The sequence below is a fragment of the Scomber japonicus genome, chromosome 19 (assembly GCF_027409825.1).
Source record: "Scomber japonicus isolate fScoJap1 chromosome 19, fScoJap1.pri, whole genome shotgun sequence".
Taxonomy (NCBI): domain Eukaryota; kingdom Metazoa; phylum Chordata; class Actinopteri; order Scombriformes; family Scombridae; genus Scomber; species Scomber japonicus.
This window is the reverse complement of record NC_070596.1, coordinates 18525681-18538406: the sequence shown is the minus strand read 5'-3', so window position 1 is coordinate 18538406 and position 12726 is coordinate 18525681. Positions and strand designations below refer to the sequence as shown.

Sequence of the window (12726 nt, the reverse complement as noted above, 5' to 3'; positions counted from 1 at the left end):
AGATATTGTAACTTAAAACATGTGGATGTTTTTGCAGTTTGTGATACATTCATGACTGATTGCTAGTATGTGTGGCAGTTATCAACAGTTGCAGCTAAAAGCAGCAGCAGTGTCTTAAACTGAACAATAAGCATGTACTGTAGGCTGGTGTGGTGAACAGTCGATACCTTGCAGCTTACAGTGAATATGAAGACATTGGCCACTTAGAAGTAGTAACATTGACTAATAGCACAGGAGATTTCATTTTACTTTCAGCTTGTAACATTATATATATTTTTTGATGCAGAGAGCTGGAGGCTCCTATTTTTCATTAAAATAATGTATTGTTCACTTCACATAAGTTACTGCTAGGAAGCTGTGTTTAGGTTCAGTCTGTGAGACATTTGCAGAAACATTAAAATAACACATTGATTGATTTTGTGATGCACTGCATGCCTTCAAAATGTTTAAGCACAACATAACCTCCCAAACCAATGCATAAACCTACTTGTCAAACCTCATGCTTGAAAATAGCATGGTGTAAACTTACTGTATGCTTACACCTCACCAATGTTGAGGTGTTGTGTTCACAACACTTGTTCAAACTTGCAGCATCTGAGATCAATGAATTCTGTGATTGTAACACAGTCATTAAATATTAATTAAGACACCATTAGAATATAAATATTTCCCAAAATATATAAAGTCCTTTGACTGCAGATAAGTCTGCAGGAAAATAAAATAAGTTAATAAATAATGTTGGACTTCCTGACTCCCTCTTCAATCTTGTATTAGATGTTTACATGAAAAGTACTAAAAAGTAGTTTGCAGTGATTAAAATAGTGATCCTTGCCTTTTCTAAAGTATTACGACTCCACATAATGCTGTGTGCCATGAAGCATGTTGGCTGAAAACCACAACACACATAAGGTTCACATATGGTTCCAAGAAACAAGATCAACAATTTTCCTTTTCTTGAGGGATATATTCAAGTACAAAATAAAATGAATGTATTTTGTTGATCTTGTAAAATGTTGATCAGCTGTAAATGGCAATATATATTTGACTGGAGGGCATAAGCCAACATCTGTTCTGTGATGAGCTTGTGTTGCATCAGGTTATGGGGAGGGTGGTGGTGTGGGGGCACTATTACTGTACAGACTGACAATGATTCCCTGTTTGACATACCACTAACCGAAGTGGAGTGAGCCAAGTTTAACCACAAATGAATCCAAACCAATATATATCACTGCAAAGATAATATTTCTTCTGAAGTCAGCCGCATTGCCACAGTGTGTTTACCATTTATAATATCCAATTCAATGCGAGTACATCTGCCTCTCCACTTTCACCCTTGTCCTCTTCATCTCCCTCTTCCTCTGCTCTTGCATACTCATTGGTATGTATGATCAGCATCCACTGGGAGCAACACATCACCATTATTCATGGAAGAGTACACCTCAGAGCCAGACTGACAGATCAAAAGATGTTGATGATAGGTGGGGCTAGTGGCGATTGGGGGTGATGAATGGCCCCAACTTCTGGAGATGGCTATACTGAAGTTTGGGGACAGAGCTGTTTTCACAGTTCGCCTTGCAGTTAGTTGTTTTGAGCTACAGTTGCCCAATCCTACACTTTTAGCACAAGCTATATATAATGTACATCAGAAGTTTTCAAAGTGGAAGGTGGGGCTCCCCAGGGGGCCCCAAACAGATTCAGGGGAGGCTCAGTTATCACATTGAGGGTCACAAGTAGGGTGGTGGTGTGGGGCGGGGGGGGGGGGGGGGGGGGGGGGGGGGCACTATTACTGTACAGTCGTCAGGTCATCAAAAGGAGATCATGTAGAATAGCCTAAATGTGTGTGATTTGGTTAGAGATAGTTCAGTGATACAAGATTTGTATTATTTGGCTTTCAACCATGCATTAGACTCTGCTCCTGTTTTAGTGTTTTATGGTTTGTTTTTAGTTATTGTTTTATTGTTTTTCATTTATCTTAAAAACAATAAACAATTATTTTAATATGTATTTCCTGTTAATTGTTTTATTTTATCTATTTATGTGCAGCACTTTGTTTCATCTGTGGTTGTTTTAAAGTGCTATATAAATAAAGTTGAGTTGAGTACAGTAGTTTTATTGTATTTTCAGAGCCAGAAACTAATAAAAGCTCTAGAACAGACCTTTTTATTTATTTCTTATAGTCTAAAGTTATGTCAAATAGCACTATGAGGATATCTTGGCTCAATTGTTGAATGTCTCTGGGGTTGAATAACATAATCATGATCCCATAGGCATCTAGGAACTAAGAGAGTAAACTACGGAAGTGAACTAAAGGGGTGGGGGGGGGGGCACCTTTTTCCAAGCTTTGTCTGTCAGGAGGCACACAGTCTTAGACTTTTAAACCCTTGCTATAGACAAACATTTGTCAAACAAGACAATATCTCTAAGTAGAGGCTATATGAGTCATACACAATTAAGATATTATTATCTTTCTTTGATAGTCACAATGGAAGCAGAATGTTCTCTACTTGAATGAGTCTTTTTGGTAACATTCACAGGCCAGACTACATCAAGATGGGTCGTAACAATTCTATGTCCTTTGATTTTGTAATTTCCTAACTGTAAGGGTAGCGAACTGCTCTCTCTACTATCCCCTCTTTCCCCACAGCCAGCTGTTTCGGAGTCATTCATCAGAAAGAGTGAAACTGAGCGATCAGGGAAGCGTTGGCAGGATCTCTGTAGAGATGAGGCAATATTGAATTGATGGAATCATTTAGGGGTGGAAAAAAAATTGAAATTTAAGAAATAACACAGCACAGCTTTCTACTGTGTCAAAATGGGACAGCCTAGTGGCTCATGATGCACATCGTAATCTCTTATCTTTTCTTGAGAAGAGAATATACCCCAAAATATTTTGGGGTATACAGCTTTATGCATCTTTGTGTGTATTTTTACCACATCTTGAGTGTCTGACACTCATTGCAAACTGATTGTCACTTTAAACTCTTATGACATGCCTGCCATTTTCACTTTGTCACTCTGTCATAGCCATTGACCCGAACAAGGAAGCAGTGGAGGATTTGATGCAGAGGTTCCAGGACAGTTTCCGTGTTCCCAACACGCCAACAGACATCTCTCACTACCAGCATGTCATGCACAGTTCATCTACAGGCCGCCGGAGGGTCCCCAGCCACAACAGAGGTAGGACAAAAAGTTATTTAAAAAGTAATCATTTTGTTGGCTGAATGTAACAGACCTTGCAAGCAAGATGACTTAGACTACAATATCTGCATGTTCTCTTTCCTTTGACTATGTATACTGGGCAATGCTTGCTGATCTGTTTTGGGCTGGACTCTTCAAACAACCTTTTAATAAATGCATACAATTATGGCCCAGTGTACAATATAATATATGCACAAGGTCACTTGCTTGTGCGGTTGGTTATCACTCAGGTTCACATCTTGTATTGAGACTACATCCATTTGTCCATTGTATAGAGATGCATTCTTCTGTCTTGGGTGTTTGCATAAAACAGTTTCAACATCACTTTAACTCTTATTTATTTAGCATAGAAAGAAATAAAAAGGAATCTCTCTATACCATTCTAACCTTTGTCATTTAGTGCCCACATATTTCATTATAATTGCTGTCAGTTTACTCTGTTGACTTTCTGTTTCATTAAACATACTGTAAGTGAGAAAACATGTTCACACTTGTATCAAACTATGCAGGGTGTCATTTTGAGATGTGACACACTGGTGACACCAGCCTCCACCACAACAATAAATTCAGCTCACACCATAAACATTCCCTATAGTTTTAATCAGACAAGATGTAAAAATGTGTCCTGCATCATTGGACATACCTATATGACCAATGAGACATTAAGATTGAAACTAAGGCTGTGTCTCAAATGGCGCACTTGCACACTTCAAGCACTATGTTTTAGGGCATAGTGCGTTCACACTGAAGAACAAGCGAAAACTCAGTGCTCTGAAAGTACCCGGATGGTGCACTAAAAACGGACAAAAAATCCAGTGTGAGATGATGGACACCACTCACACTAAACGGACGCCATTTTGCCTACGTAGCGGAAGGGGAGGGACTTTTTGCCCAGTTTTCTGATTTCAATTGGCGGCCAGCAGCGACATGCAAGCCCGTCACTTCCGCTAAGTGCAAAACGCCAGTGCTCCATTTCAGACAATACTTACCCACGACAGTGTGCACCACAGAGGTAAGTGCTCAGTGCGCACTACGCACTACAGTCTGGTGCACTCACGTAAGTGCTCCATTTGAGACACAGCCTATGACATTACTATTATGAGTTCACCTACCCTTGAGAGATAACTTACTACCCTCTTGATCACTTTGATTTTCAAAATACAAAATACAACACTGAGCAACTTTGCATATTATGCATACTTACTTATATGGGGATTATCATTATTTCCTGTCACATAGCCAGTAGTTGAGTCTATTCTTGCTTATCTAAGTTGTTAGAGCTTGTCTTATTTGCTGTTTAGAAATTTGCTCTGTAATATGAAAAGATTCCACCTTTAATAATAAATGCAGGTCAAGCTCCTCAACACTCTGTGATGGACACTGCTCAGATATGTATTCTCTGAGGTGAGAGAGAGAGATGTCCTCTAGTCCACTCCCTGCCTCCTCCAAGGATTGCCACCCGTATGTGTGTGTGTGTGTGTGTGTGTGTATGTGTGTTATCAGGGGCATTTTATGCCAGCACACTATACTAAAACGCGTGCACAGCGCCTACACGATGACATCAAACCTCTAACGTGCATGTATAAATTCCATTCACTTTCAATGGACAGACGAGCGTCACATAGCCGTCGCTACGGGTGAATATAGCCTCAAATACGTGACATGAAGACGACGCGTGACTGTTAAGTACAATTCTACATCAGCTTACAGGCACACGCTGTGTAATGTTTGTGGAAATCAAATAGCGAGGGGTTATTTGTGCCGTGCCACATGCGAACGCAGCGGACGCTCGTCTCAATGTACAAATAATTAGTGTGTGTGGCAAGCAGGAGGAAAAAGTTTATTTGACGAAATGAAAAAGTTGTTTTAGAAAGGCTAAACATCTTCCCTTCAGGCGCCAGTGCAACATAACCTACCCTGGATGAATGAATTCAAGAAGAAATGGATCTATAATGTTAGAAGGTTAATAATAAATATGAGACAAAATTAAAATTCTAATAAATGTGAACATGTATTCAGCAACCATGGAATCTGCAAAATGTTCAAGTTATGTATTATAGGCGTTCACGTGTTATAGGCGTTAACACGTGTGTCACTATTGTACTAAAGTCAACACTTCAGACGCCTTAACGTGTTAACATGTAGACTGAAATAGCCTAAACAGTCTCATTCTCCTGGGAATACATGCACTGCTTGAATTGTGAAGCGAGGCGAAACTCAAAATTCGTCATCATAAAGTTAATAATTACTTGTACATTGAGACGAGCATGCACATAGGCGTCTGCTGTGTTCGCACGTGGCATGACACTGATCACCCGTCACCCTTCATTATTTGCTATTCTCGCCTAGCGCGTGCCTCTACGCACGCATAGTTATCACTCTTTATTCAGGTGTAGGTGCACTGGCATAAAATGCCCCTGATAGTGTGTGTGTGTGTGTGTGTGTGTGTGTGTGTGTGTGTGTCTTTGTGTTTGTGTGTTTTAAAATGCAAAAATGCAGTATGCAACATCAGAGTAAACCAGTACTGATAGAGGTAATTTTGGATAAGAAAACAGAGAATGGGAGATTAAGACATGACAGTTAGACAGTTTGTGATAAGGCAAGTCAGACCACTGTGGGCATCCTGCACCAATGTGCAAAGATTCTGGTTAAAAAATAAAAATAAAAAAGATAGAATGGGACAGATATAGAGCAGAAAGTAACTGGTGGGTTCTACCTCCTGGATTTCTTCCGATGTCTTTGACTGTTGAGTCCATATTTGCTTATTTTCCTGATACTTAAACTGACAAGGAAACTCTATTATTTGTAGTGGTGTTAAAAAAGGGAAGTTAATTGGTCAAACCCAGAAGGTATGTGCTGCATAAATGTACCAGGAAAAGATGGTGAGTAAAGTGGATTCTGTTGGGTTTCTTCTCCATATTGCTCATTTTGGTGGACCATTTTTATTCTGTCATGGCCATGTTTTTCTTGCATTTTTCTGTAGCCCCTGTGCATAATTTCATGTTTACATGTGTAGTGGTAGAAAAGTAGATTAAGCTTAGACCATGTCTATGCAGAAAGCACAGCGTGAGCAGCACGTTGAGCAGAGAATCGGCGAGCACTCTGCCTGTGCTGTCCACACTGGAGGCATTCAGGTACAGTATATTGTGTAGGTCATCCACATTTTGTAAGCACTTAGAGCCCAACACGTAATGGCTGTTGTTACACATAAAACAGAGAAAAGAAAGAAAGAAGAAAACTCAACCTTGACAGATGAAACCTGCTGGCATTCCCAAGAGCATCTTCAGGCTGGAATGATTTTAGTCTCATTGTAAATCTATAGGCTTGGATCCTCTTATCCTTAAGACACTTTTGGGAAATGGGCCCTGGGGTGAAAAGGTCATAGGAGAGGGTTAATATGCCTTTTGCTAAGTATAGTTTATATATGGTAGTCTGTCATTTGCCAGGTTTCTTGTACCATGTTGTTGAGATATGAAGCAAGTAACCATGAGCTAGCATCTCAATATTGAGAACACAAGCAGTTTGAACACAAGATGATAGCTATTGTCCTCAATATCTGAGTGGGGGGAGGGACAGTAGGTACTGTGAAGATATGATGAATGGGGCTCAACTTCTAGCAGCACATACAAATGTTTAAAAAAACACACTTTTTTCACCTTGTGAACCCTGAGAGATGGGGGTGAAAGCATGCCACTGATGGGTAATCAGTGATTGAGAACAAAATTAAATAAAGTAATATTAATAGAGACACATCGCATTTGTGCCTGGATTTTGAGCAATACTATGCCTATGTTAAGAAGTTATTGAGGTCAATAACATAACATAACAATTTGTCTTCCAAATGTGCCCCCCCACATCCCCCACAATAGCATATACACACCACCTGTGTTTTGTGATTATGTGAGTATGCTTTTTGTTGTTTTTTGTTGCTATGGTTTTGTAGCAGTAAAAGCAGAGAGAGAACAGTTTAATAAACTATTATACTGAACATTTTTTGCCTATCTGTTTGTCTTACAGTTTTATTGATCACTAGATAGCAATGACTTGGAATGAAGTTGGTTCAATGATTAAAAAAAACAAAAAAAAGCTTTGATTTGATTTTTTCATTTCATTGTAGCTTAGCTTGCTAGATTTCTCTGGTGGGTAGCTTCAGTGAAGTGAAGCTTCATTTGATGTAGAGTCACTGGTAGCTTAGCTCACTACATTTTCCAAGTAGCTTGCCCAACACTGACAACATGTCTCTATCTGTTCAGCTGAATAACTATACTTGCATTAGTGTCTGCTCAGCTAAACCCTGCAGCTGCTCAGCTGTACTTCTTCTGGTGTCCACGAGCCCACATCTTTAAATTATGCTTTGTGGGAACATTCCTTACTCCCCTGTCTGCATATATTGCCCTAGTTTCTTGTCACACTATTTTACACCTGGACTTTGACTCATACACATATTTTGTAGTTAGAGTCACACCTTTACTTCTCTCTTTTCTCACTCTGACAGTCACTCACAGGACCTTGTCATGAAGCTTAATCAAAAGACCAGCATATTCAAAATTGATATCAACATGCATAGTTCACAGATATACAATTATGTTCATTGATAGGAGTCTTAATAAGGAGGTTGACAGACTACCATGCATGCAATCTCATGGCATCCCTTGGCAGGCTATAAGTCACTATATGCCTTGGGTAAATAGGATAGCTAAAAGCTGTACCCAAACCATATAGTCAGTGGTGTTCAGAAGTAGAAGTGCCACGGCAAGCAAAATGTGTGTTATTTTTGCTTGCACTCCATCCATGCAAGTCATTGATGTGTTTGTGTTGTGTTGTTGCAGGCTTAGCCAATTTATAGCTTGTTTCTAAGAAGTAATGGAATGGTCGGACTGGATTTCAAAAATGTACTTCTGTGATGTGGCAAGCACAACAGGAGATAGAATGGGTAGAGTTGTCACTGAAAGCAAATATGTGCGCCTCATGAAAACAGGCAAAATAGGCATGATGTCAACATTGAGTTGCACTCTCAGGTTTGCGAGGAGAGTGGAGAGTTAACCGCTACTTTGAGATATGAAAGTGTATATGTCACCACTGGTCTCATGACAGGTTGGGTCACATGTTTTGTGCTATGTAGAATACAGCGTTGCGATTTTTTGTACCACTTTAACACCCTGTATTTGAGATTTTAACACTGGTTATAATGACCTTCCATTATGCTGTTGGAATTACTGTATTGTGACCTGTGTCATCTACATGGTATTATACATGTTGGTAATGGCAGTCATTTTGATTGTCCGGACATGTCCTGTAAAAACCGATATATAAGTTGCACCGGTGTATAAGACGCAGTCTACTTTGGGGGGTGTCATGCGGGGAAAAGCACTTTATTATTTAACGCTGGTTTATTTTAATGCAACAGTTGCTATTCATTTGTAAATACATATGTTTATATTCCAAAACCTTTTCAATTTACTTTTATTTGAAACACAATCAAAACACAAATATTACACCTGTAACAGTGTGTCGGGTTAATGGTTGATGGTCTGGTAATGATTTGCTTAACTGAACTAGACTGATTATATATTACGTCAGACCTGGTTTGGGTTAGGCTATGAGTTTCAATTAAACTTTTTTAAAAGAACATGGTAACTTTACATATTTGAAACAGCTGTATGCTCACTGTGTCCCAACAACTCTTCATCAGAGCTGTCTCTGTGCGCAAATATTGTGCCCAAGTCGGTGTAAGTCTCACCAAGCACACTGTCCCAGGACTCTTCATCAGTCCCAGAGTCAAACAAAGCATCATCCTCTGTTCCATCCAGTGGAAAAACAACAATGTTAGTGAATCTTTTAGTCTTCAGATGTGTGCTCATACTGTATGTCGCTGCCACAGCTCAATAAAAGCTGCTCATCTGTATGCTTTTGCATATCACGCTTCAACATCTGCTGCTGTCAGTCGGGTCAGTTTGGTCTGTAAATACTGAAACATCACAGCAACTAGTGTCTGAAGTACTTCTGATCAACACACTGAATATTTCTTTTATTTTTCCATACAACATACCTCAGTAACGAGTCATCAACAGCCTATTTTCAATAGCTGCCAAAACAGCTGGAGCACGCAACATGTGCTTGACACCGCTATTTATAAGACATTATAGTTCATAAGTGTGGACGCTCAAATAATTATTTTTATAGTTATAGTTATCATTCTTAGTGTGGTCAGCCTTTTATATAATCAAATCCAGATCGAACCTCTGTATTTTACTGGTATATAATACACACCGGTGTATAAGACACATCCCACTTTTCAATGAAAAGAAATCGTGTTAAAGGTGTGATTTATACACCGGTATTTACAGTACTTTCCTCTGTCTCCAGCCCCATCAGCATAAATAAGACCAGCACTTGAGAAGGACTTGATAGTTGCTCTCACCTCCACATTATGCTTGCTGCTAGTGGCAGAGCACTGATCATTTGAGGCTTGCAGTGGTCAGAATTTTTCCTGGATTCATGCTCAGTTTGTACAACAGAGTCTTTTTAGAATTAAGAGGCTATTTGCTTATGTCATTCTGTTAAGCCAAAGTCAAGCGAGTTTGGAAGAAGTACTTGTGTAGATCATATTTGATTTTTCCCTTTTTTATTTCCATTTCCTTTCTTCATTTCATATTTTTCAATCATTGCTTTTAGTTTGAGTGTTTCCATTTAACCTTTTGCATTTTAAATAACTTTTTTTTTCCATTATCATTTTAAATTTTAAAATTGCCTTTTCAATTTCCTTTTTCTTGTAAGTTTAATTATGGCCTGATTATTATTTTAATACATTTTTAATTGTATTTCCATTAATTTTCTACTTGGACTGTAAGTTTTATTATGAACAAAAATATACTCCATATAAATCACCCAAAACTGCCAACATGAAACACCTGCAGAAGGAAATGGCAACCTTCTCTTCAGTCATTAAAAGTATAGTAAGCGATGTGGGGGGAAAACGAGGAGAAAAGTTGTTAATATTTGAGTGAAAATCAAAACAACCCCCCCCCCTCCCCCCCTTTGTGCTCCGTCTGGTGCTGCACCCCCGAAGTTCATGGACGCACATTGTCATGGTAACGGCCGTAACTACTGCGCAAGCTGACCAACATGGCGGAGTCTGAAGCATCTGCCATCTGCAGCGGGACGGTAAGTTAGCTTTAGTTTGATAGCTGCATTTACTTCTCTGGTAGTACAGGTGGCTAGCCTGGCGAACAGCAGACCACATCTCAATCTCATGTGAGATTATTGTGATAGCAAACCTGTGTTTATATGTCTTCATCATGACTGTAAACACTTTGAAAACAGTGAACAAACACCAGATACACAGCGAACAACTACACAGCAGCTAGTTGTAGGTTACGTTAGCACCATGCTAACGTTAGCTGCAAAGCTAACGTGCTGAGCGTCAAACAGCTGTAGTAACAACTCTGCTACTTTACAGATAACATCACAACAGCTGAATGTCAGCAGGTAACGTTACAGTTTATGTGAAGCAGCGCTGATGTTACTCACCTGTCTGGCAGATCAGCGTCTGCCTTCACTCTCCGCTCTTCCGCCGGGTTTCCGTCTGTCCCTCTGCCGGGTCTCCGTCTGCCCCTTCACCATTAGAAAACCACACTGATGTGTCCGCGGGTCTTTGTCTGGTCAACGTTATTTTATATTAAATGTTCTTCTAACTTTGTCCTCTTTGGATGTTTCTTGGTCCATCGTCTCTTTCTCCACTATGTACCAGACATTTCTCGCTCCGACTGCGTACACTACGTAACCTCCCCCCCTCCCCTCCCCCCAGCTGACCATGAACGCTCCCTGTCTCTGATTGGCTGGAGCATTGTTGCGTTGGCTCACTCCGAGCCACATATTTATCTTCTGAATGTCAGAGCCCAGGCTGTGTATTGAAACCAGACTTGTTTCAGCTCGCACTTAGATGGGACAGCTAGGTAGTGTAGAGATATTCAATGATTTTTGACAAAAAATGTATTCGATTATTATCGCTTACTACACCACCATTAATTGGGTTTGACAATGGGATAATATTTCTTTACAATTTTAGAATAATAAGACACAAATCCAGTAGTTATATATGTTTATTTCTCATATATGAACACATAGCAGCCATTTCAGCACATACTATGGGAATTGTTCTACCCTCAGACTTGGATTTAAATATACATTCCATAATAGTCTGTGAAAAGCCATTGTTCTGCTGTAGCCACCATTCCAGAATAACTTTGAAGTCACAACACATTGTGGTTTTGTCAAACATTAAGATTTGTCCTTAAAAATGCACTCCCTTATTTGCATGCACCTCTGTGCATGCTATTCCCTGCTGTGGTGTTAATGCATTTCCATGTGCTGGCTAGAAGCTGTGGTAGTGTTTTGATGTGTCACAAGGAATACTTTGGCTCATTACGATGAGGATAACCTTATGGTTATTATCTAGCTTTTCTCCTGTTTAATTGATGCTTTGAAGTAGCACATGAAAGTAGTTTGGTGCTGTCTCCTATGTGTGTGTGTGTGTGTGTGTGTGTGTGTGTGAGAGAGAGAGAGAGAGGGAGAGTTTGTGTTCCATGATGCTTGAATTCATTCTGTTTTCAGCTTCACTTTCAGCAGTCCTCAATCTTCACTGCAGACAAAACATAATGATTACAGCTTCAGCTTTGAGTCTGCAGCCCTGGGGCTCCTGTATAACAGGCCATAGCTGATCTACTACTAGGTCAGAGCAGTCAGTGTCTCCGTTTTTGTTTGTGAGAGACAGAGACAAAAAGACCACACAGATCACATAACTATATGTCAATCCACCTAACTAAGTAATGTCTCTAAGTCTCTAATTAATCCATTGATGGTCATATTATTGGTCTTAAAAAAAAAATTAACTAATGATTTTGCACCCATTCGAACTCAGATTTTTCTTTAGCCCTCCGGACTCCGGTTTTTGATGTTGCTGTCAAGAATATGATTTTTAGTAAATCATGAGGACAGCTCATGAAAGTTTTCTGTTGTGTCTACAAATTATTAAAATTTTAAACTGTTCTTGATTAAAATTAAGCTAAATTTCTGATTTTTTTAGAAGATGTGAAAATAATGGAAACATCAGTCTTTACTGTTAGGAAAATACACAACATGCAATTTTTTGGAAACTTTACTCTACTTACTGTACATAACCTGGCAGACACCTTACTATACTGAGCATCATATGACTGTGATAATATGCCTAATTCTGATTGAAATCAGCATCACCAGGATATAGCATACTTTTCTATAATCCATAACAGTGATCCTGCTTCATGAAGAATCTCAATGCTTAAAAAATGACATGATGCTTGTGCTATAGCTTTCTCCTTATTGAAGTTAATGAATCTTAGAGAGAGGAGAGGATGTTTACACTCAAATTGAACTTGGACTGTGTAGACCACAAGTGTATGCGGGCATGTCCACCAGCATCTCTTACAGAAAAAAATGGCTAGATGTTTGTGCAGAAAGCCAGTCAGTTTTACTTAATCTGTCTTTCCA

At 39.4% G+C, this 12726-nt stretch overlaps 1 protein-coding gene across 2 annotated transcripts in view; it reads left to right on the top strand.

Annotated features, from left to right (window-relative positions):
- The window catches only part of LOC128380393 (astrotactin-2-like), a 282453-nt gene that overhangs the window by 107337 nt on the left and 162390 nt on the right, over positions 1-12726 (top strand). For both annotated transcript variants that reach the window (XM_053340198.1, XM_053340197.1), the window contains exon 4: positions 3025-3177. In XM_053340198.1, the coding sequence (XP_053196173.1) occupies positions 3025-3177 (153 nt within the window). The remainder of the gene's footprint in view (positions 1-3024; positions 3178-12726) is intronic.